General features: G+C 33.9%; 4 protein-coding genes across 5 annotated transcripts in view; 1 reads left to right on the top strand and 3 right to left on the bottom strand.

Annotated features, from left to right (window-relative positions):
• Positions 1–25,676, bottom strand: part of LOC120183916 (TMV resistance protein N-like) — a 50,399-nt gene that overhangs the window by 8,567 nt on the left and 16,156 nt on the right. The window lies entirely within an intron of this gene.
• Positions 3,828–7,163, bottom strand: LOC120183913 (IQ domain-containing protein IQM3-like). Its single transcript, XM_039188502.1, has 9 exons — positions 6,805–7,163; positions 6,215–6,329; positions 6,064–6,129; positions 5,590–5,678; positions 5,166–5,253; positions 4,936–5,082; positions 4,751–4,843; positions 4,501–4,602; positions 3,828–4,402 (listed from the first exon to the last, which is right to left on the bottom strand). Exons 1-9 carry the CDS (start codon positions 7,146–7,148, stop codon positions 3,857–3,859), a joined length of 1,590 nt encoding a protein of 529 aa, XP_039044433.1. The 5' UTR covers positions 7,149–7,163; the 3' UTR covers positions 3,828–3,856.
• Positions 13,831–17,249, bottom strand: LOC120183912 (polyadenylate-binding protein 7-like). Its single transcript, XM_039188501.1, has 10 exons — positions 17,036–17,249; positions 16,515–16,633; positions 16,084–16,277; positions 15,728–15,987; positions 15,498–15,604; positions 15,221–15,410; positions 14,820–15,115; positions 14,591–14,746; positions 14,295–14,498; positions 13,831–14,028 (listed from the first exon to the last, which is right to left on the bottom strand). The coding sequence occupies exons 1-10, from the start codon at positions 17,223–17,225 to the stop codon at positions 13,831–13,833; spliced, it is 1,914 nt and encodes a 637-aa protein (XP_039044432.1). The 5' UTR covers positions 17,226–17,249.
• LOC120183918 (vacuolar protein-sorting-associated protein 37 homolog 1-like) lies at positions 19,665–22,363 on the top strand. Its single transcript, XM_039188507.1, has 7 exons — positions 19,665–19,819; positions 20,501–20,677; positions 20,782–20,869; positions 21,592–21,631; positions 21,736–21,782; positions 21,860–21,980; positions 22,058–22,363. The coding sequence occupies exons 1-7, from the start codon at positions 19,806–19,808 to the stop codon at positions 22,219–22,221; spliced, it is 651 nt and encodes a 216-aa protein (XP_039044438.1). The 5' UTR covers positions 19,665–19,805; the 3' UTR covers positions 22,222–22,363.

Below are 25,676 nucleotides of genomic sequence, written 5' to 3'. Positions count from 1 at the left end.
GACGCATCGAACCAGTGAGTATAACTGATTATACTAGTTTCGTTTTCATCTCTTGCTTTGATTCTGCTGAATTTTCTTTAATGCTGAGCTCTTTGACTTCGATTCCTTTTGGGGATTTCGTTTTGTTTGTTTGTTCGTTTATAATTATGCACCATTTGTTTGAAAGAACATTTCGCTGGTCTCGATTTGATTTCTAAATTGGAAATGATCGTTAGTGTTTTTGCTTGTTCAATGATTTCATCTGATCTGATTTATATTTCTCAGATCCATTCAAGATGAACAACTATTGTGATTTTAGCGTTCACCTTCAACAGAAAAGATTCCGGTAATTAGTTTCCGGTAACTAGTTAGAGGCTAAATGAAAAGACACAGATAACACAGCAGAGAGAATGTGTTTTTTGCTAGGAACTTGATTTTCTGGTACTTGATTGTGCCTTTTCTTTTAGCTTCTGATAAGTCATCGGAATCTAATTTGTGGTTTCTTTTCTTGCTACCTGATCTCGCTTCTAATGTTTCACTCTGCTTCCCTTCAAAAGCCTTTCTCTCGAAAAAAAATTCAAATCAATGTTGACATATCCAGGTACACTAAACTCAGGTTTCCCTCTTGAAATTCTATTCTTGATTAGCCCTACATTCATTTCATGTGGCTAAAAATTTTGGTTTGATTGCCTTTTTGCAGATATTGCATTTTGATCTTCACCATTAAAGATCAATCTTTGAATCTTCAAATGTTCTAGCCTAGTTTCTAACTGTATTCTTTTTTGCAGATATTTCATTTGGTTAGCAATGTTTCTTTAGTTTTATTGGATTTTTTTATTAGAAAATTTGACATTGAATTCTCTTCTTCAGTTCTCCTGAGAGAGTGCAGTGGAGGATCTATTGTAGCAGGGCTTATAGCCCTTGGTGATCACTGATTATGCTTCAACCGTTATGTGCTTAGCCGTGTTTTTCTTGGCATTGGTATCGGATTTATAAATCAGGTATTATAGTCTATCCTCAATTCTTTTGAGTGAGTACAGTGGAAGATCTATAGTTTCTTCTGCTTGAGATTACTCCTTGCCATGTAATTTACTCCATTTTTTGGTAATTTCTCATGCTCTAATTTATGTGCTGCAGAGTGCAGATGCTCTTGTTATCGAGTTCAATTCTTCATTTCCTATCAGAGTTTGTATTGTATATTAATTAATAATTACCCTTCATTTTTTATCTGTTTACAGTCAAGATTGTAGCATGTTAAGCTTTTTAGCAATGCAGCATTAGCATCTTCTTTCGGTAAAGATAAGATAAAACCAGCGCATGCTTTTATGCTTGTACACAGTTTTTGTGAAAGTTTATCTATCACTCTCAATCTCGTTCGCATGAATGTCGGTATCTTGTCATTGAGAGTGCACATTGTGCCCTACCACCCACTTATTGGAGCAAAGAGTTGGCAAGTGCAATTTGTTGATAATCTGTTGAAAACGAATTTGCTTGCCTATTTAGCTTACTAAAAAATTGTTGTGATGAAACTAGAACTCATCAAGCAGCCTGGAGTGTTATTCTCTCAAGAGGTTCCGGTTTGAGCATGACGTCTACAAAGTGCATGAGCGTTCATTGTCAATTGGTTGAAAGTATTTCGTACGTATACTACCTTGTAAGTAGACTATTATTTCCCGAGTTCTAATTCTATAAGTAATTAGACTATCCTTTCCTGAGTCCTAATTCTAGAAATTTCTGATTTGCCTTTTCTTATGCAACACGTTCTTTCATGAAATTGATATTATTTTGCTCAAGGTTTGGAGTTCGGGTCTCAATATCCATTACTTCTCTATTTGCTCCATAGATTCAAGAACATGTGGTTGAGACTACCTTGGTCAGTTCGATTCAAATTTAGATGTTTTTGTCGATTTTTCTTGTTATGCAGTCGGTTCTATGGAATTTTTTTGTTTGGTTATAATTTTTTTGTATTTTTAAATTAATTTGACCAAGAAAATCGATCTATATATAAAATTTATAAATATATATGCAGTCGGCAAATCTTCCCAACACATCAAAGAGATGGAAGATTTGCCGGTGGAGAATGTGGATTTAGATGTGTTGGTAAAATGGGGGGTGACGCTAACAAACCGAACAAACAAGATTTGTTTAACTTTAACCGAACAAATGAATGAACACAATTTCTTATTTGTGTTTATTCGCTAAGGAATGTGGCTTGATTATGATGGAAGATTTGCCTGTGGAGAATGTGGATTTAAATGTGTTGGTAAAATAGGGTTAATGCTGACAAGCCGAACAAACAAAAATATAATATATTTATGTTCTTTTGTTTAACTTTAATCGAACAAATAAACAAACATAATTTTTCGTTCGTGTTTATTCGTTAAGGGATGTAGCTTGTTTGTATTCGTTTATGTTCATTCATTTAAATGATAAACGAACACAAACGAATGAGCATATGTAAACAAATATAATAAATAAACGTAAACAAACACAATAAATAAACATAAACGAACACAATAAATGAAAATAAATTATTTAAGTTTTAAATGTGTATGGTTTACATTTTCTTTAACTGATTTGAGTTTAAAATTGTTTGGGTTTTAAAATATTTTAAAATATTAATGATTGAGTCTTAATATTTTAAATGGGTATGAAGATTAGACTGAATATAAACGAACATACACGGACATAAATGAATGAATATAACGAATGAACATATACGGATATAAATGAATGAATATAACGAATGAACATATACTGACATAAATGAACGAACATAAACGAACGGATTACCGAATGTTCACGAATGTAAATAAACGAACGAGACTTTTGTTTGTGTTCATTCATTTAATTAAACGAACACAAAATTTTGTTCATGTTCGTTCTCTTAATAAATAAACAAACATAAGTGAACTTCACGCCAAATGATTCGTTGAATGTTCGATTCGTTTACAGTCCTAAGTATGCTGCTAAGGAATTCGGCTTTCGAGTGGGATTTGCTGATAATCTGTTGAAGAAGAATTTTCTTGCCTACTTGGCTTACTCAACAATTGCGCATTACAGTGAAACAGAATAGCTTGGAAATGAATGCAATGGTTGTGGCTCAGAGGGTGTTTTGCTGTCATGAGTCATGACTTCTCTGGTTCCTGCATTTACTTTTCTCTGTTTGAATCGGTTTAGGGTTCAGGGTTTATGGTTTAAAATGGGCAAAACTTCAACCATTGGTTAGTTTGGTTTGAGTTGAGATGGTTTGGTCCATTTTTCTTGTTGTGGAGTCGGTTTTATGGATTATTTTGTCTGGTTTTTGTAAATATATTTAACATGATTAACCGACCGAACCAACTGAATTTATCAGGTCGGTTTTCGTAGATTATCGTGTGACAAGGCGGTCATACGGTATGACTCATACCGGTGGTACGAGGACGACAATGCCTAACTCGATCTGCTTCGATATCTTGGTCCTCTTCCTCCACAATGACGGCAACAATAAAAGTAGTCATACCAGTGGTATGACAATGCCTAATTCAAACCCGTAAATACGAGTATTAAACCGAAACCGAATGATTTGGACCAGACGTGGTCCAAACTTGACATTATCATAACCCAAACCTGAATGACTTGAATTTTTTAAAATTTTGAATTGATTTTATTCAATTTAATCCGATCTAAAATCAACCCGAACCACCAACCTAATTACGGGTACCGTAACGCCAAGGCTGAGTTTGTTGATTCCTTAAAAGACCGATGAATATCAACTGTGAAAAGCAATGAAGATCTAACTAAAAATAAGGCTGTTACTACTAGCTAAAAGCCTCAAACATTAAAGCAGATCAGTTTAAACTGAAACCCTAAAGATTAAACTGACGGAATATTACAATTAGATTCCGGAAATCCCATCAGCATTAGCAATATTTGACCCCGGTTGAGATGTAGTTGATGCAAGGCCACCAGGACTCCGGCATGCCAAAGGCGTGGTAGGGGTCCGTGGTGTTCTTGGAGACCAGAGAGGGGAAGGGGTTTCAGTTCTCGGAGATAGGTTGACAAACTCTAGTGCTTGTTGTCTCAGTTCTACGGGATAATCCACGATGCAGCCGATCCTTGGTCCTGCTCCGGTCGACCATTTGAGGGACAGTTGATGTCCTAATTGGTACGATTTAGCTGCCTTCTTGGAGTTGATCCTCTGCAATATGGCTTTTTCGGGCACCTCGACTCTCGGGCTTTGGAGACCACCGGATAAAGACCTTTTGTAAGTGTTTGTGGTCTTGGTTTGATTAGTTCCAGATGATTCGGAGGACAAGTTCTTTGATGTGTCATCGATTTCAGGTTCGGTTGGCACTGTGCTTATCGAGAATTCAATCGGTTTACCAACACTGCTGGCTTTTCCGTCATCATAGATATCGGAGTCATCAGTTGCTCGGCGTATCTGAACATTTGTACAACACAATCATCACTTCCCTCGTTGAAACATCGAAATTTCAGTTCGACTATTGCAGAAGAGAAAACAGATGGATCGAAAGATACCTCAACTTCATCGAGGTCCACTCCGTTCTCCTTCAAAATCGATAAGAAACTATCGAGACTATCATCGGTCGGCCGGTAATGTCCACTATATGCAGAAATTGACTGAAAAATGAAGGAATGTATCAGAACTTCAACGACATTGCCAATTAGCTGCAACGACTAACTATGGATACAAATTTGAATAACAATCCATTCATTAAAACGGAACCGATATCGAATTATAAATCACAATCACATAATGAACCGATACCTTAAGAACTCCATGCTCCGCCACCAGCCTACCAGCTGCTAATGTTGCTCCTCCGGCCAAGAAACTCGAATGATGAAACATTCCTTTCTTCTTCTGCAAGTTACAACAAAAAGGCGGTTTTTAAGTTTTCCAATACTTTCCACAAAGCAGCACAAGCGATTTCCGTTCGGATTTAAACCGTTTACCTTGCCGGCGTACAATTTCTTCGAGGTGCTCATAACGAATATCCATTTCCCCTCTTTCAATCCTTTGATCGTATCGAGTTCATTCCCGGTTAGTTTATGGATGATCTTTCCTTCAACAACAACGTACTCATAATTTACCCTCTCTTGCTGTTTCCCCAACCAAAACACAAGAAACGCATTAGGATACCAGAAACATATAAGATCGAACCGAACAATACGAAGGTACATACAGGTCCAAGATACGTGATGCATTGATGTCGGAGCTTCGATCTCGGGCACTCGTCGAGATTAATATCTTTGCCGGGCCCTACATCCAACCTGGAAAACAACACAAAAATCAGAAACTCAGCAAGCAATTCAACTGCTTCAGCAACCCTTTCCTCCATCGGGACATTTTGAGCTTGTAGCTAAAATACCCTTATTCGACACCCGAACCCCACGAACAACTAGCTGCTCAAGCAACCCTTTCCTCCATCGGAATATTTCAAGCCCGTGACTATATTTCTCCAACTCTTCGTTTTTCGTTAACTACCCTTGTCCAACACATGTATCCTACAAATATCGTACTCATACATATGCGACTTGTATACGTATGCTTATACGACAATCACTCGAGTTCGAGTAACCGATGTCGAACGTTGAAGTTGGACTTACCAGTAGAAAAATGGTTGACCAGCATCAGTTTTGCACCACTCTTCGTAGTAGATATGCAAATTATGCCCGTATCGATGGCGTGGATCAATCTACATTTCACGAAGAAAAAAAATAAACTTTCATTCCAAATAAAAATTTAGGGTAAACTATGCAAATAGTCCCTTATGTTTAGGGGCTGTCCAACTTTGGTCACCAATTTAAAAATTAAGGAGAAATGATCCCTAATATTTTCAATCCGTTCAATTTTAGTTCCTCGACCATTAATTTTCGTTATATCCTTTTGTTTAAGTAAGGGACTAAAATCAAACAGATCGATAATATTAGATACTAAAATCGAACTAATCGATAACATTAAGGACCGTTCCACTTAATTTTTAAATTTATAACCAAAATCGGTCCGACCGAAAACATAGGAGACTATCTGCATAGTTTACCCCAAAATGTAAAATGAATTTTTGATTTAAGAAAAATTACAGCTTCAATCCAGTGCTGAAAAGCCAATTTCTGAGCTTTAGCGTCTTCGGACAATCCCTTTCCGATCTAAACAAAATATAAAAAAATTAAATATAACCATCGATATTCAAACTATTAAATAATTAATGCGAATTGAATATCGTAAAATTACCTTGGAAGCATTTAGGAGAACACGGTTCCACCTTGAAGCAGCAGTTTCAGGTTTCAAATCATTGAAAAACGAAATCGTGCTGCGCTTAAGCCTTGCATAATCCAATACCTGCCACCTGAAATTTTATTTTTTTAAAAATGATAAGTAATAACTATAATTGTTCTAAATAAATACAAAATATTTAACTTTTTTTAAGGAAAAAGACGAGCAAACTATCCGGATAGTCCTCTGTGTTTTTTGACTGATCGATTTGGTCACCAATTTTAAAATTAAGGGACATGATCGATAATGTTATTGATCCTTTTAATTTTAGTCCATAACATTATTGATCCGTTCGATTTTTGTATCTTAGCCGTTAACTCCTATTTGATTTTAGTTCCTCAGCAATTTTAGGGACTTAAACAAAGGGAGATTATAGGAAATGAACTGAAGAGTGACTAAAATCGAACGAATCAATAATATTAGGATGATTTCCTCTTAATTTTTAAATTTTTTAAATTGGTGAACAAAGTTGGGCAAACCAAAAACATAGGGACTTTACGCATAGTTTGCCCTAAAGACAACGCGAAAGACAGATTCTCTGTACTTACCAGAGTTCTTCAGCGACAACAGCGGAATCTGCTAACCTACGCCGTGTCCGGTAACTCCGATACACCTTCTGCACCTTAACCGCCGCGTTCGTCTCCAGGAAAACCCCGCCCCCGTGATTCCCAGCCTGAGAATATCCACCGTCGATCGACGGCGACGGCATTTTGAGTCCACCGCTGTTGTTATTCGTATTCCCGGAATCCGATTCGCTAGCTTCTTTCGGACTATCCACTGAGAAAAAACTGGACCGTTCGGATCCCCGAGAAAGCCCGGCGCTCTCGTAGAACGGAGGCTTGGAGTTAACATCGAAGGTTAAAACAGCTGTTTGAGTCTCGATGACTTCCATTGTTGTTGGTTCGGTCAAAGGAAATTATTTTAAGCCAAACAAGGTTTTTTTCTCGAAAAATTATGTGGAAAAGGAAAATGTTTGATCGTTTGGTGAAGAAAGAAGTGAGAGTAGAGAGTATAAATAGCAGAGAGAGAAAGGTTTTAGAAAATCCCCCGGGAAACTCCCGTGTCAATTTCCTCGTATCCCACTCGGTATTTGTTTAATCAAGTGCATGCTTCACGCGCCATTGTTGAAAGTGGGGTTTTTAGGTGTGCACATCACTTGTAGTGAGACAAACAACCTCATTTCTAAGTTTATTGTTTAATGGGTAAACTAAAAATTTTGCAGATGTACTTTAAATCATTTCATTTTTCTCACTAAACTTAATACATTAGATTTTTTTGTCATTCAGTCGATTCCTTACTAACGGAGTTATGACGTGGTATTTTTGTTGTTAACGGAGGAGTGACAAAAAAAAATCTAATACATAAAGTTTAGTGATTAAATTGAAAATAATTAAAAGTATAGTGAGTGAAATAAAAAAAAAGAGTAAAATTCAATTATTAAATTTTTATTTTGCTGATTAAAAATAAAAGAAAAAAAATCATATTATAAGATCGTTAGTCAAGAAACGCTTGAATGACCAAAAAATCAAATGTATTAAGTTCGGTAAGTAAATTAAAATACTTTAAAATACAATTAACAAAATAAGAGAAAGAATAAAATTCAATTACACAGTCTTTTACCTTAGCCTTACAATAAATTTCATCACTCGTTTTTCGTTGCACTCTTATTTTCATCATTAAATTTAAATAATATATTTATTTTTATTTTAATCAATTGAATATTAAACCGTTAATAAAAATATGACATAAAAGTCACGTATATTGATTTGAACTACTTTTTCATTATTTCTTATAAATTTTGGGTTGGATTTATGCTTTAATGGAAAATACTTTTTGTAGTTTATTTACTATATTTATGATAATTTTTTTTAATATATATATATAATATTCAAATAAAATATTGATTGGAAATTGAATATAAAATGAATAAATTTGTATACAAAATATTTATTATGTGATTGATAATTATCTATTAAATAAGTTTTAAATATATATTTTATTTAGAATATTCTCTTCATTCTTGTTATATGTAAAAGTAATTAACTAAATTGAAGTAGAATTAATTCAGATATAAAACTCAACCCTCTTATTTTAATATATTTTATTTAAAAAAAATTATATCATATATATTTATTGTGCTTTGAGTTTTGATTTGGTAACTTAATTGCCTTTTACCATTGAAGAAATGGGAAAGGGAAAATACGTGCATGAGTGCATCACGTTGTTAAAATATTGCTTTTGGGTAAATTACTCAGTTAGTATCTAAACTATCAGCTTTAGTCTGTTTTAGTACCTAAACTTTTATTTTTTTAAAAATCATACTTAAAGTTTAGTTTTTGTTTCAGTTTAGTACCCCTATTCAAAATTCAACGCTATTTTTTTGAAGAAAATAAATGAACATTTAGGTACTAAGACGGGCCAAAACTGATAGTTGAAGTACGAAACACGTTAAGCTTTTAACGGCATGGTGCTAAAATAAAACAAACCTATACATTAGATATGATTTTAAAAAATTAAAAATTAAGGTACTAAAAAACGTTAAAACTAACAGTGTAGATACTAAATGTGTAGTTTACCTATTGTTTTTTATAAATTAAGAAATTTTTGATCTTGTAGTGAGAGTTGAAAGTAAATGTGGAAAATATCGAAGTTTTCGAGTCTCTTTATGAGATTTTCCTTTTTTCTGGAAAAATCAATATTAGAAAAAAATAAGATATTATAAAACTACATAAAATATTTATAACAAATTGTATATAAAAATAGGATAAATTACAAATTATACGTAAAAACACGGGAAATAAAAAATATAATAATCACCAACAACCAGTTAATCTAGTGAGATGAGGCAAATACTAGGTCTCTTATGTAAAGGTCAGAAGTTTAAATCCTGACGTTTGTGAATGGAGCAAACTGAGTTGGGAGGGTCGCCATCGCTTTTATAGTATCCGATTTGAATTAGTCGATCAATAGATCAGAAATCAATATTTAATTCAATATATATATATATATATATAATAATAATAATGATAATAATAATCTTTTTGTCAAATATATTGTATCGTAAATTTTTCATACGAGATTTAGAAAAATGGAGTGACGGTCTCTAGTAGATAAAAGAATATGCCCCTAAAGAAAAGCAATGGAGATTTTATTTCACTTTGTTGTTCTGTCAATGTTTTTGTTTTCTTTTTAATATGAAGAGAATAATGGAACTTTAATAGAATACCGAAAGTGTTTTATTTCAAATTCTGCTGTGTGTTTATAGATAGACGGTGTTAATTATTTTTTAGTTTATATAACCCGGATTATAAATTTTAGGGTAAAGTATAAAAACGGTCCCCCGACTATAAGATATTACTTTTTTGAGTCTCTTAACTATTAAAATTAACAAAATGGTCCCCCAACTATAGAAAGTTGCTTCATTGAGTCCCTCGACTATTAAAAGTTACAAAATATTTATTTATATATCTCATAATTTAATATTTAAAATTTAGGGTAAAGTATACAAATGGTCCCTTAACTATAGGATATTGCTTTATTGAATCCCTTGACTATTAAAAGTAACAAAATGGTCCCCTAACTATAGAAAGTTGTTTCATTAAGTCCATCGACTATTAAAAGTTACAAAATAGTCACTCGACTATTCATTATATTTCAAACTCGTCCTTTTCCATTAAAAAAATTAATGATCGCATGAGCTGAACTTTAACATGTTGACTGAGATATGATAGTTATTTGAGATTATGAGATCAAATTTTAGTATATCTCAGTCAGCAGGTTAATATACAGCTCTCTGACTACCGTCAAAATCTTAATGAAAAATGACAAGTTTGGAATATAATGAATAATAGAGTGACTATTTTGTAACTTTTAATAGTCAAGGGACTCAACAAAGCAACTTCCTATAGTCGAGAACCATTTTGTAACTTTTATTAGTTGGGTGACTCAATAAAGCAATATCCTATAGTCGAGGGACCATTTGTATACTTTACCCTAAATTTTAAATATTAAATTATTAGATATATGAATAAATATTATGGTAAATTACGTGTTTAGAACCTAAACTATCAGTTTTGATTCGTTTTAGTACCTAAACTTTTAATTTTTTTCAAAACTATACCTAAAGTTCAGTTTTTGTTTTATTTTAGCACTTTCGTTCAAAATTTAACATTAAGTTTTGAAAAAATTGAAAGTTTAAGTACTAAATGGACAAAAATTGATAGTTTAGGTACTAAGCAAGTTAAGTTTTTAATAGTGGGGTACTAAAATGAAACAAAAACTAAATATTAGGTATATTGTTTTTAAAAATTAAAAATTTAGGTACTAAAATAAATTAAAACCAATAATTTAGGTATTAAATGCATAATTTATCCTAAAATTATGAGATCATAATTGAAAAGTATCAGAACTTTTCTCACTCTGTACTTAGCTTTGTGTCTGATTTATACCTATTAATAAAGAAAAACACACATTTTTATGTCAAGTGTGTGAACTTCTATGAAATTATATTAAAAATTTAAAGGATGTAAAGTTATAAAATTTTAAAGACACAAAATTATATCAACAATAAAAATTACATAAAAAATTAAATTATATGATAATTTGAATTCATTGAGAATATGATTATCCCTTCCATCTAAGGACACGGGATCGAAACCTGACGGGTTTCGACTCGACCTAATAGATTTAGATTTTTATTAAAAAAATCATGTTCGAATTGGGTTTTTTTAAAGTTATGTTCGGGTTGGGCCGGTTCTGATTTATGGTGAAAACTATATGGGCTGACCCGACCAAATAAACTGTAATTTTACTTTATATATTTAGGGATAATTATAATAATATCTCTCTATGTATTATTTTTTTTCAATTACTTATTTGTATTGAATAAAAAAAATATTTTTAATAAATATATTATTTCGGATCGGGTCAGTTCATATTTTATTTCAAAAAATCAAATCAAAGATCAAATAAAAAATGTATATTTTTGGGTCGGAATTCGGTCGGATTAACCAAAAATCCGACCCATACCTACAGTTCCACCACCCTGCATATTAACATTTTCGTTAATTTGTATAAAACATTGCCACAATTAATTCAAGTAAAAAACAACAAATGCAAGATCCCAAGCAAAGTCATCATAACAATTTATATTAATAATATTTTTTTCATAACATTGTTTCTTTTTTGGGGTCAGAGACATGATTTTAATGTTTGTTATGTGATGATTAATAGTAAGTCAAAGAAATTGAATTTGGAGGTACCAAATATTGAATTTGTAAGTCTTTGAATGGATCGTGCTCCCTCTAACTTTAATAAAGCCGAGTTGACCTATTACGTAACTTCAAAATTTTGGAAATTCATTTACATTTTGTACAGCTTATGTTTTTTTATAACTACTAATATTTAGTTTATTAATCGATTAATTCGAATCGGATACTATAAAGACTAATAATCTTCTCAACCTAGTTTGTTATTTAATTTATTGATCGACTAATTAAAATTAGGTGTTACAAAGAAAAGTGTGATTCTTCCAACCTGGTTTGCTCCATTTGCAAATACCGAAATTTTAACTCCCGACTTTATTTAAGGAATCTAGTGTCTCATTTAGCTAAACCATCTTATTGTTGATATAACTTATGTTTTTTATTTAATGTTTCGCAACAAAAATAATATCATTAGGATAAATTACATCACATGTCACTCAATTGTTATCAAGATCATAGATGTATCACTTAATTTCAAAAGGTTACAAAATGAGTCATCTAATTAATCGATTTCAAAAAGTCACAAACGAGTCACTCAATTAGTCAAAAAGAAATCATTTTGGGTTTTGGGTATCTCGAAAATTAGGGTTTCATTTGACAATCTAAACGATAGAGATTGTATCCCAAAATGGAGGTCTTCCAATGGAGGATGGCGTAACTTACGTTCAAGAAGTCTAAAAGTTATGGGTGATTTAATATTTTTTGAGAGAGATTTTTTAAAATATAATATGATGAATTAAACAAGGGCATCGAGTTGAATATTAAGGTAAAATAATTTATGGTTCATCGACCATCGTATACGATAGTCAAGACATGAACACCTGACTTGATTGTAACTCTTTTAATATAATACTCCTATCTCAATAAATTTATCACTTTTATGTTTTTAAATTATATCCCATTTAAATAGTCTCTTTGAAAAATTCAATAACTATAAAGAGTCATATTTTCTTTTCTATCCTTTTTAGTTTCTAGTGAAAAAAATAAAATTTAACTTTGAATGACAATCATTTTTGAATTATTTTACATCACACTGGGCAAAAGGAGTAATTTTTTTAATGAATAAAAAAGGGTAAACTATGTGAATGGTCTCTTTTGTTTAGGGTATGATCGACTTTAGCCGCTAATTTAAAAATTAAGGGTAAATAATCCATAACATTATTGGTCCGTCTAATTTAAATCCCTCTGCCATTAACTTATGTTAACTCCCTTTTTGTTTAAGTCCCTAATACGGCTGAGGGACTAAAATCCAACTGGAGTTAACGGTTGATGGACTAAAATCATACGAATCAATAATGTTAGAGACTAAAATGAATGGATCGATAATGTTAAGGATATTTTCCCTTAATTTTTAAATTGATAATCAAAGTTAGTCAAATAAAAAACATAGTAGTTTACCAGTAAAAAAATTCATGTAAAAGATTATCTATTATTTAACGATTTCATGACATATTTATAATAATCGATTAATGAAATGACTCGTTAGTAGTTCTTTTTAATTTGGATGACTCGTTTGTAAACATGTTGATAATTGAATGATTTTGTGGTGTAATTTACACATAATATTATTCAACTTTTACATATATATATATATTTACTCATCTTTTTTCTCATAATAATAATAATATAAACGTAAATTATACGTAAAGTTTAAATTAAACAAATGCGAAGCATGAGAAATGCGTTTCTTCAATTATCTTTGCATTTAGTGTTTGTTGTGTTTTATCATGTGCACTTATTTTTATTTATTTTTATTTTTCACAATTATTACAAGTAACGAATGTTTGTCGTGGCTTTTTAAATGCACTTTTAACTAAAAAGTCCATTTTGAAAAAAATTCTAAACCAGTAAAAAATAAAAAAAAATAGCGATATAAATAGTGGTTTCAAACTAACCGCAAGAGTTAGGATTTGTAGTTTTTCTATTTTCGACTTTGGAAACAAATTATGCTTTTACATTTTATTTTAATAATTTAATATTAACAACCTTAAAGATAATTTATTTTAATCATTTAAAAGTAAATAAAATTCATGGTTTATATATTGAAATATTAATAGTGAGTTTTTATAAAATATATTTTTATTATAATTTAAGTGATATAATTTTTAGATCATATTATTAATAAGGGTAAACATAATTCAAATTCTATATTTTTAATAGACATTTTATATTTTCAAACTTCCTTTTCAATAATAATCTCAAATGGTTAACTTTAGTACACCATCTTCTTTATAAAGAAATAACAACTGTTGGGGAAATTTTGAAAGTTTACTGCTGAGATTGGCTTCTTTTTTTGGGACAGCCAAGATTTCAGTTGACAGCAACTCCAGTAGAAAGGAAGTTGGGAAGACGGGCATCTTGGCCGGACATTTTAGCATTTGAGAGCTTGATAACCTCCATGGCTTCCTCCACTCTGGCCGCCAGCGATTCTGGGGATTCTAGGAGAAGAAGCAGTTCAGAGTTGTCCATCTCTAGAAGCATTCCGGTTATCTTTTGCACCAGATCAGGCTGTAGGCAGGAGAAAACAAAGAGAGGAACATGTTAGGTTAGGAAGTATTCGTGTTCGATAATCATAATCGTATCTCAATATATATGTTCAGGAACATCTGTGTTCATGTTACTTGGTTTTGGATGCGAGTGTCACTGAAGAGTTATGTACTCGTAATCTCGTATAATGAATATGTAATGGATATAAGTGTTGGACATGAATATTTATGTCCAAGTAATTGTCTACATTCCATTATTCCTGAAGTGCTCTAGGCTATGATAATTACCTGGCGCTTGAGAACAAGGGGATAAAGTCGTTCACCGAGTATTGCTTTTTGCTGCTCGGGTGAAGCCGCAGAAAGCATGCTACTCAGCATCTCACTCCCTTGTGTCAAAGCTGAAACAGAGTTCGAACCACCCGGTGCCGCATCAGAGCCTTTGTTCAACTCTCGAGCTCGACCGTTCGGTACATATTTAGCTTGCCCAGTCCACTGCAAAATGAAGAGTCGAACCAACGTAGACTTAAGAATAAATAACAAGTGAATCCATGTAAAAGGGAGAGGGAGAGGGGGAAAAGTTCAACCTGTTGGTTACTTTGATCTTCCGAAGAGTTCACTGTCTGCATCAGCTGTTCTTGCGGTTGAGGCGCGTATGTGAAGGGGTGAGAACCACCATGCAAAAGAGCAGGACCGTTCATCCAAACCCGGTTTGCCCCGATTTGTCTTGGAGCAGTAGGAAACTACGACATAACATAAATAAGTACTCATATATTCGAGGTCATATAGTAGTTTGTACCTAGAATGAGTGCATACCATGGGCAGTGATGGTTGAAAGACTGGTCTGCCTGGTAATGCAAAGCCATTACCCCTCCATCCTGGCCAAAAACTTAAAGGTTGATACATCATCATCCCTGGCCGCGGAGTTACTTGTGAAACAATGCCGGTCGGAGAAGTGTAGTAAAGCTGAGGATATACTCCGGGAAGAATAGCCGTTGAAGGCCCTGCTAATCTGGTCATGCGCTGCGCATGCTGAAGTTGCAATTGTGCTTGTCTATCCTCCTTCCTTTGAGCAATCGCAACATACAGCGGCTTCCGTTGGAAAATATATCCTAAAAGATATACAATTCCGGGACAAAGATCATTCACAAAGAAACTTGAGATGCAAGTCACTAGTGAATAGCTTCCTAAATGATTATAAAAACTTGTTAACTTACCATGGAACATGTCGACAGCTTTAGTGGCCTCCTCCGGAGCAGAGAAACAGACAAATCCAAACCCCTTGCTTATTCCTTTGTCATCTCGCATAAGTTTCACAGAAGTAATTGTACCGCATGGACTAAAAAGGTCTCTCAGCTCATCGTCGGTAACATTGTCATCAATGTTCTTCACATAAACATTTGAAGCCTGAATTTTGGAGAAAGATAAACAATGATGAAAGGAATAAACACAATTAATGATCACGTAGAGAAATGAGCTCGGGCAAAAACTTACTTTATATTTCATGATCTGCTCCTTCCGTAGTTCCTCGAACCGAGTACGCAATATTTGCTCGCGTTCCGCTTTCTTTTGTGCCCTTGCTACATATAGAACCTTAGAACCTGATGGGTACAAGCATGCAAACATACATCAAACTAAGAGTGTTAGGCCTCACTTGGTTCGAATTCTGCCATCAATGAAGGCAAAGTGTTAGAATTATGTTACTTAAACTTGAGTATGCCTACCAAGTTGTGATCCATTCATCGACTCCATTGCCCGCTTGGCATCATCAGGACATTCGAAGTTCACAAAGCCGAAACCTCTCGAGGCACCATTTTTATCCCTTGCTACAGCCAGGGAGACAATTTTCCCAAACTCAGAAAATTTCTCCTGCATAATCTCTTCAGTGACATCTGGATCCAAGTTCTTCACATACAGATTTGTATATTTAACATCAGGACTTGGCAAAACCCTGTCACACTTTTTCATGAATTTCCCAACAAATCTGGGACCAAAAAGACAAGAATTAAACTTCTGAAATAATGGATTTCAATAACAGATAAGTGAAATGAAATTTTTTTAAAGGAAAAATTCATATTACACTTGCTTGTCACCAATCATGGTGTTATCAAGCTTCTCGATTGCAGCAGTTGCAGATTCTTCAGATTCAAATTGAACAAATCCATAACCTTTGCTTTTCCCATCCTCCAAAGTTGCAACTTTGCAGGATATTACATTTCCAAACCTCTGAAACAACTCTTGCAACCCCACACTATCAATTGATTCACTTAGATTCTGAAAAGAAAACATACAATAAATCCAATGAATTTCAGATTTTATCAACTTTTCTTAATTGAGGTAAGTACAAGGAGTATCTGTTCATAGTAAATTCTACACCGTTTGACCACGCTTACATCCCTGATATTCCTGATGCTCTACCCGGGATCTCAAGAAATATTAACATTTTCTTTATTACCAAGGCTCTTGTTCAGATTATATCAGTTAAAAGAACAAAAAGGGTTTGTTTTGTACCTTGACAAACACGTTTCCAACTCCACTCTTTCGTGTATCAGGATCTCGAAGACACCATGCCACCCTTATCATTTTCCCATGAATCAAACTGTGATTCATCTTCTCCATTGCATAGTGTGCTAGTAAAATCATAAAAGAGAAACATGAACCAATGAACCATACATAAAAGTTAATCAAAAAGACTGAATTTTCTTAAAATACTTTTGTCGAACACTTTAGAACATATTGAAAAATCAAACACTAAATAGCAGTGGCGGATCCGAAATATTTTTTAGGGAACGATGTAAAATTTTTGAAGGAGGTAGACATAAATAAATTTTTAAAGGGACATCTTCGATAAAATAGTTTATAATTAAAAAAAAATAGATTTCAGGTGTACACGATAGATTTTTTTTAATTGAATACAATCAATAAAATAGTTAACTGATATAAAAAAAATTCAAAATCCAAAGTGAGCAGGTAAGAGATCAAAGAAAAGCAGTAAAAATAATTAAAAAATTAATTAAAAAAATCTTACGCACCATCCTCAAGAGAACTGAAGTTAACATAGCCGTAACAAAGAGATCTTCCCGTTGATGAATCTCTACAAACACGGACAGATGAAATTCCTTTGAACGCATTGAAAGAATCGAAGAGCGTCCCGTCGGTGGTATCGGGATGCAAATCCCCGACGTACAACGAAACCATCGACGCCGGTAACGTCACCGCCATTGATTTGATCCTCCTCCCGGTAGTTACTCTACTGTATATCAGAAAAGATTCTCTGAATTCCAAACAAAAAAGCTAATGGTTTCCAATGGAAGATTTGAGACTTTTCTAGAAAGCGGCGTTACGTTTTTCGAATTTGATTTCGTTTGCCTTACTTGGAGACTGTGATTAATTAAGAGAAAGTCCAGGGTGTTTTCTTGCATGGGAAGTTCAACTGTAAGGAATGTAATAATAACAGCCAGGTTACATTACCTTACGCGCCTTTTCAGAGCGTTCCCACTACTTTATTTCTTGGGTAAATTATACTAATCATCACTGAATTTTACTTTCTCTCATATTTTACTCATTTTACTTTAAATCCACTTAATTATCTCACTAAACTTAAGACATTTGGTTTTTTTGGTAACTACGTCGTTAAATTGTTAACGGAATTAAAACGAATCTATTTAAAAAAAAAATGAAATTTTCACCAAAACAACGTTGTTTTACATCTATACAACAGTCAATTTATAACGTCCTTAGTGAGAAAACGGTGGAGTGACAAAAAAAACTAAATGTATTAAAGTTTAGTAATAAAATTGAATGGATTTAAAGGACAATAGGTGAAATATGAGATAGAGTAAAATTCATTGATGATTGGTGTAATTTACCCTTATTATTTTTGTTTATTATTAGGGAGGGGTGTAAATGAGACGAAACAGATCGTGAGCTATTCGAGGTTGACTCGATCAAAGCTTGATAAATACTCGATTCGAATGGACTTAACTCGAGCTCGACTCGAGTTTGTAACAAGCTGAAACGAACTATTTGATAATCGACTCAAAAACTCACAAGTTACTCGAAAATATAATATATTAAGATTTTATTTTTTAAGAAAGTTATATTACTAATAATATTAACATTTATGTGTTGATTTTTTAAAACTGTAATATAAGATTTTTATATATTTAAGGTTCAGGTTCGAGGTTGAGTTTGAGTTTGAGCTTCAATCGAATTAAATTTAAGTTATTTTTTTCCATTTCAAGCTTTTATGAGCTTCAATTCATGGATTCGAGTTTGAGTTGAACATGAAATTTTAGGTTCGCGAGTTTTCGAGCCGAGCCGAGTCGAGCTCCATTTTAGAGTTTTCGAGTCGAGTTGAGCTCGAGTAGTATTGAGCTCGACTCAGCTCCTTTACAGCCCTATTATTGGGTAAAGTATACATAGGTCACTGAACTATACTTAAATGATCTTTCTGGGTCATTTAACTTTCACATATTACAAAATAGTTATTATTATTTTTATCTAATAGTTACAAAATGACCATAAATTTATCAAAAGTTTACACTTATTATAGCTTTATAGTGATATTTGATAATAATTTTACGAATTTAGTAACTCTTTTATAATTTTTAAAAGTTAAATGACTAAAACAATCATCGAATTTAGTTTAGAATAAAAAACCATTACCTTATTATAGAATGAAAAACTTACCTTATTCATTAACAATAATCTTTTTGAATTGAGTTATTTATATCACGCATCTTCAAGTTATAATTCTCGTTCTAAATTGATTTTTAAATTTTTTTATATTTTAATTTAATGTTAAATTATGTTTCTCGTTCTAAATTAGTCATCAAAATTTTAAATATTCTAATTTCATTCAAAAATTATGATCATCATTCTAAATTGAGGATGTGTAATGTAATTAACACTTTTAAATTTCACAAATTAGCTTTAAAAAAATTATAATATTTTTACATAAATTTCTAATTACTTTTTAAAAGATAACCTAAAATATTTTCTATCATTTGGATTTTAACCCCAAAATAATTGGTTAAGAAGATATAAACACGTAAAAAAACCATTCACATGAACAAATGACATCAATAATTAAAGGGATGATTGTCATTTTTAGAGATTACGGATTCGAGCACAACAACTTCAACAGTATTTGAACATTCATTATCAAATGATTAAGAGTATTTTGAACGTATATTACCCCTTTATTCAACCTAGACAAATAAGAAAGGGAATAGTACAAGTTGAATAACTAAACTATTACTTTTTCATTTTGGTACCCAAACTTTATTTTTTTAAAACTATATCTAACGTTTAATTAAATTTTCATTTTGGTACCCACCATTAAAAACTTAACAGTGATATTGACATGTCACCATAAGATAATGACATGTCATCATTAAAAAATTAAAAAATTACCACATCATTTGTTCTGTTAATGTTTTAACAACAAGTACTAAATTGAAAGTTAAACTAAATGTTAGGTATACTTTTGAAAAAAATAAAGTTTAGGGACCAAAACAGAATACAAGTAATAGTTTAGGTAATAAACGTGTAGTTTACCCTAAAAAGATATAGACACATCCAGTGTAACAAAGGGGTTAAATTTAAAAAATAACCCAATCTTTCCTCCCATTTGCATTTTAACCCCCAAAACTGAAAAACGATATGAAAGCAAACAGTATTATTTTCTCTTCTTTTTTGTGGAATATTGGGATCAATCAAAGCTTTCGGTTTGTTTTTTTATTCGATCAATTGGATTAATTGATTATCCGGCGATCAACAAGTCGACCTGTCTGAGCTATGTTCAAGTTCAGGTGATTTTCTCCTTTAGTTCTTCAATCTCTATTCATTTGCTTGGATATCCAGAAGCCTAATTTCTTTCCCAAGTTGACTGTGATTTTGACTAATTTAACTTCAATCTCTGTTTTTTGTTTCAATTTTGTTTATAGCTTCAGTGAAATTTAATCTGGGTTTGTTTTATTTTTAGGGGTTATTATGTTAGTTAATCCCATTTCCTTGAATTTTAATCTAAATTGTATAATTTAGAATCACCATTTACCAACCTTTTTTTGGTGTTTAGAGGATCTTTGATTATCAAAGACTAAAATCTGTGCTAAGAACAATTAGGTCATTGTAATTTATAGTATAAAACTTGTTTTAGCTATAATCTGGGATAAACTTCATTGCTTTCATTGCTTATAAAACAATATATGTTTTCATGAAGTTAGTTATAAGAATGAATTTCAAGTGATTTTGGTGCTATCACCTAGTCATTTGATATGCACCAGCTGCAACTTTTTGTTTGGGTTTCAATGTGGGTTAACTCTGTCAAATGCTTAAGAGTTTCCATTAATGTAGAAGTTTTGCGGGTATATAAAGTTGTACTTGTGAAATCATGGTCAAAAGTTAAATGCTGCCACGATATTTTTAACTGCATTTTGAGTTTTCATGGACATAATTTGTGGTATGCATGCATTGGTTTCACTATGTTGCAGGAATTCACACGAGCAACAAGCTCAGCCACGTCCGCAGGATGGCTCTTCCCGGCCGGCAACTCCGAGTAGTAGTGCTTCTAACAGCTTCAACTTGCCGAGGCCTGCAGAATGGTCGCATTCTCACTCGGTTTCACACACTAAAGCTGCTGGAGTCATTGCTCTTTTAAAGGAAAAAAGGTGATGGGTCTGGTTCATGTGTTCTATGTCTTGTTACTAGCAAAGCATCTGCATTTCCTCTTAAGAATGTTTGTTGAGTCCTAATTGCTTTCGTATTTTCTTAGTGTCGATGAATTACGGAAGCTTTTGTCTGATAAGGACGCTTACAATCGGTTCTTACAGTCAGTCGACCAGGTTAAGATTCAAACCAATGTAAGTAACAAAATCGCCTTGATTTCTTGAACCTTGTCCACTTCCCCAGTCTTCAAGATTACCGGTTCGGCTTTTTGGCCATAGCATAACAAGGGGTATCGATTAACCAGTGGATTTGGTGAGATTGATTGTCTATTACCGACCCCAGTATCGAAATATTTAGGGTACTGGCTATTCAGATTGTTGATTCATATTGCTTGTTTTCATATGCTGCTGTTGTCATTTCTTGTGTCCAAATGCTGATTATGAAGATAAGCCGTTATTGGTACTCTGTAATCTGTATGTTCATACTGGTCAGGAGATAATGTTTAATAAGGTTCCGATGTTTCGGAACTCGGTGGAATAGTTCCTGTTTAAAAGACTTGGAAAGGAAGACTTAACTTGAAATACTGAGGGTACCGGGGATGATCTTGTGTTTAAACTTAATTTGGATTAAACCAATACTGTTTAGCCTGTTAAATCCTGTTGGCTGGATCTTTTTGGTTTCCATTGTTTCGTTTGTGCTTTCCGATCCGAGCATGGCTCTACGCTAACTAAGGGCCTTGCTCAGTGTTATATTTGTTGTTCCTTGTTGGCATCATGATGGGGTTGCACTTTAGCCATGTTTTAGAACCATTTATTCGAATCGACATTCATCCGGCGAGAAAACTGTGTTGATCGTTACCTTGAATTTCATTGTTTTTTCCGGTTTCTTACTCGTCCGGATTAACTTCTTTTACCAGATAAGAGATGAACTTCGCAAGGAGACTATGCAGCTTGATAGTGAGTTCTTATTCCATTGAGTATCATGATAATATCATAAATTTCACAGATATAGAAATGTGCATAGGTAGACAACTTAACATTTATATGTTTTCAATAAACAGGGAACAATTTGGATAAAGAACCACAAATCATGGAGCTAAGGAACCAGGTGAGACTTTCTGAACCACAAATAACGTTAGTATATCAGTTCTAAAACCATTTTCTACCTCTTTCGTGTGATCGCAGTGCAGAATTATCCGCACGACTGAATTGGCCGCGTCTCAGGAAAAACTAATCGAGCTCGAGAGACAGATAGAAGAAACCCTGAAGCTCTACTCCCCTGCATCGTTTATGCATAGGCTGCAAGGTACATATTGATCTTATATCACCTACGTTACTTGGATTTAGATGCGAGTCCTCAAAGATGGTTTTACTTCCTTGTAGATGAAATGAATGCGACGGAAGTGGAATCGGAAATCTTGAACAGACAGCTCCTTGATGGGGAAATAGATATCGGGACCTTTGTGCAGAAGTACAAGAAGCTCCGGGGTAGTTACCACCGGCGAGCTCTCATTCTTCTAGCTGCTAAAACATCTCCGGTCGGATGACGAAAACGACCGGAGATAGTTATTGGTTGTATATCTATATGCCTTCATATTGATAAGACTGCTACTTGCAGCTTGGTGTATGAATGATGAAATCCATATAAGACTGTTACTCATGTGCATATGAATTAAGAGTTTGTTCGAGTCACCTCTTTAGTTCGTCGAAGCACAAAGTGAATCAACATCTCCATGTTGTTATACGAAGATCCACCTTCTTCAATGGCCTTACTCGCAATCTCCCCGAGCTGTTTAGCCTTTCTTCTCCTCTCTTCGCCGACATCGCTTTCCTCCGTTACTTCCTCGATCGCCATTATCACTCGTTCGTGTCTCATCAACAACCCGAACTCCTCCTCCAATCCCCACGTGACCGCTGCCTCGATGCCGATGCTAACCCCGATCCCGAGCACATCGACGAGGAAGTAATTCACAATCTACATCGTTTTCCAGGTTCCTCAATAATTTTTTCCTGGACAATTTTCTTTGTTAGAATCTTTTTCAAGTCTTTGGATTGCACTTCTCCATTGAGCTACATCTCTACCGCACAAAAAAGAACTCAAAACTTCAAGAGCTAGGGGGAGACCACTGGCATATTTTGCAACACGTTCGGTACTGTCTCACTATCAAAAGCTTTCAAATTGAAAAGTTGAAGTGCATCGTTGGCATTCAATGTTGAAGGCTTATACACATCATCAACTTGGTAAGATTGAAGCAAATGTTCATCTCTTGTTGTTACAATGATTCTACTCCCAAAACCGAAACAATCATGCGTTCCAACCAAGCATTTCAAGTGTTGTAAATTATCGACAACATCAATCTGATTATGGCATTCCCTTCATGAACATTTAAAATTTTGAAGACTTCACCTGACTATATCTGGAAAAGAAGTTGTTTCGAGTCCAAATTTGTCTGAAACTTCTCGAATGTCAGCAATGAAGCATTTACCTTCAAAATGAGATGACATTTGGTCGCATACAACTCTTGAGAGAGTTGTTTTACCGATGCCACCCATTCCGTAAATTCCTATGATGCGGGTGTCATCTTCCCCAATCTCTATTTTCGAATACAACTCCTCCAGGCGTGAACTAATTGCAACCAACTCATCAAGAAAAAGTGGATATGTTTGACATAATTTTTCTGATATTTTTCTAACAATGTCTCCAATAAATTCCGATTCATTCCTGCAAAGAAATAAAATTTAGTTCTTTACTTGATATTTTGCTTAAATCTTTTGAATGAGTTTTTCTTTTCTTTTCCTTTCAATGAATCATGAAACATAGTATGGTCTGGGAACAAACAAAAGGCAAGATCTGTTACAGTATCAGAATACACAACTTGCACTTTAATTAATAAAACTAGAAAAAGATTAGAATAGAATGAATTACCTGTTATTTAAATGCCATCCTTTGATGTTAGCCATTTGAGTCAAAGCATTTCGCCACCTCAGAATCTTTTCTTTATCTTCCTTGTATCTCTCTTCATGTTTGGAAAATGTTACTTCAACCTTTTCTTTCTGTTTTCTTAAACCGGATGGATCCACAATGTAGAAAATTGGAAATACTTTATGTCCCTTTTAACAATCCTCCAAGCACCAACCTGAAAAGACAGGTTTCTGAAAAAACAATTACCGAGCACCACGACTGTTGAATGGCTCTTAAGAGTTGTGGAGGGGTCTCTTCGCCGGGGTCCAGCTTCAGATCATCCCTGAAAGTGACGATTCCACTCCGTTTCAGAGCATCATAGAGATGATCAGTGAAGTTTTTACGGGTATCTTCACCTCTAAAACTCAAGAAAACATCGTATTTCTTTCTAGAAACAGATTATGAAGTTGAAGGTAACAACGACATGATGAAGTATGAAAAGGAAAATATATCTGAATCTGGTGTTGAAAATCAGACGATAGACAATCAAAGGATGGTAGCATAGGAAAAGAGCAAAACAGATCTAAATTTCCAAGGAAACAAATCTGGGGTCATAGACCAGAAATGGTGTATTTGAGAAGGATGTGTACATCGGCAAGAGGTAGAGTTCAAAATAAATAGTTCTCCAACTTTGATATTATCCCATTCTGTCATTTGCTTTAGTTAGATGAGTTTATTTGGAGTTGTCAAGTAAATGCTGGATTCTACGGCAGAAGGGAGCCCCCCATATTTGACAGTTATATCTTAAATTACGAACATCGGTTAACCTGTGATTCCTTCAGTTCAAGCCATGATCTACCAGCTGAATAACACAATTAAACCATCAAAAATGGTAGAAATTCAAAACAAATTTGCACTCAAATCTCGAAGCCACTCCACAACTCACCCTGGTTTCCCCAATAATACAATGATTATGAATTTCACCAAATCTAATTAGCTTTACCTTGATGCTATATTAATGATTCGATTCGTGCTTCTTCCTAAAAATTTTGAACTTATTGAATCACTATCATATGCCTTTATCTTAGGATATATTCTTCATCACTTAAATGATAACATCTCCACCGTTTGGATTGTCTAATGGAGCCTCGATCTTTAAGAAGCCCAAAATCCAAAACAGGTTTTCTTTTCCAATTAATCAAGTGACTTGTTTGTGACATGCATCCACCTGTCTGTAGTTCACGCTACCATAGCAACAACGGTGACAACGAGAACATTCATCCACCTGAATGAAGTTCACGTTACCATAGCAACAACGGTGACGAGAACTCGCCATATAATAAAGTCCATGACGCTGGTTGTAACCATGACTTCAGTTGCACCTACTGCAACAGACTAGGGCGAATGGTATGCCGGAATCAAGGATACTCGTATCTGATGAAGCCTGCAAGAGTTTATATAAAATGGCATTCAGTTTCACGGGAAAAGACTCAAAGGGTACATAAAACATTATGTTAACTCCTAGCTCATCGATAAATTTAATCTTACACCGGATAGAATCCTCCCAACAGGAGTCAAATCAAAGAGAAGCGTTGGAGCTTTGAAGAGGGCATTGGAGAGACCAGAGAAGAAGGCACTAAGTGTCACGAAAACAGTGTAAACTCCTATCAACATGCTGTTGGTGCAAGCAATTTTGGTGTTTTACTTGGAAGAAACATCAGCAAAGATAAGGATGATAATGCTCCAAACATCATAAAAGCATTTCACCCAGACTTGCTTTCTTCTTCAAGGTGCAATCCAACTTACCTTGCAATATATGAACTGTTACGAACAAGCCGTTTTGGTCATCAACAAGCTCTTCTGGAACCTTGCAAAGGTATCATACCTTGTTCCCATTAATCATGATGCAGTGATAAGACAGAGACAACCGACCATTGAACCATACATGCAATACCCTAATAGCCACGAAAGGGCTTGTCAGAAACATAGCGCTCTTTTCTTTGTGAAGCCAGATCAAGCAGCTCTTCCAGGGCTCCGAGTAGTGCCTTTCGAAGATTCAGGACTTGGTCGGACGTAGCCGCATTTTCAACATCTGCCTCT

This window comes from Hibiscus syriacus, unplaced genomic scaffold (assembly GCF_006381635.1).
Source record: "Hibiscus syriacus cultivar Baekdansim isolate YM2019G1 unplaced genomic scaffold, ASM638163v2 tig00112852_pilon, whole genome shotgun sequence".
In the NCBI taxonomy this organism is placed as follows: domain Eukaryota; kingdom Viridiplantae; phylum Streptophyta; class Magnoliopsida; order Malvales; family Malvaceae; genus Hibiscus; species Hibiscus syriacus.
This window is presented reverse-complemented; position numbering and strand designations above follow the sequence as displayed.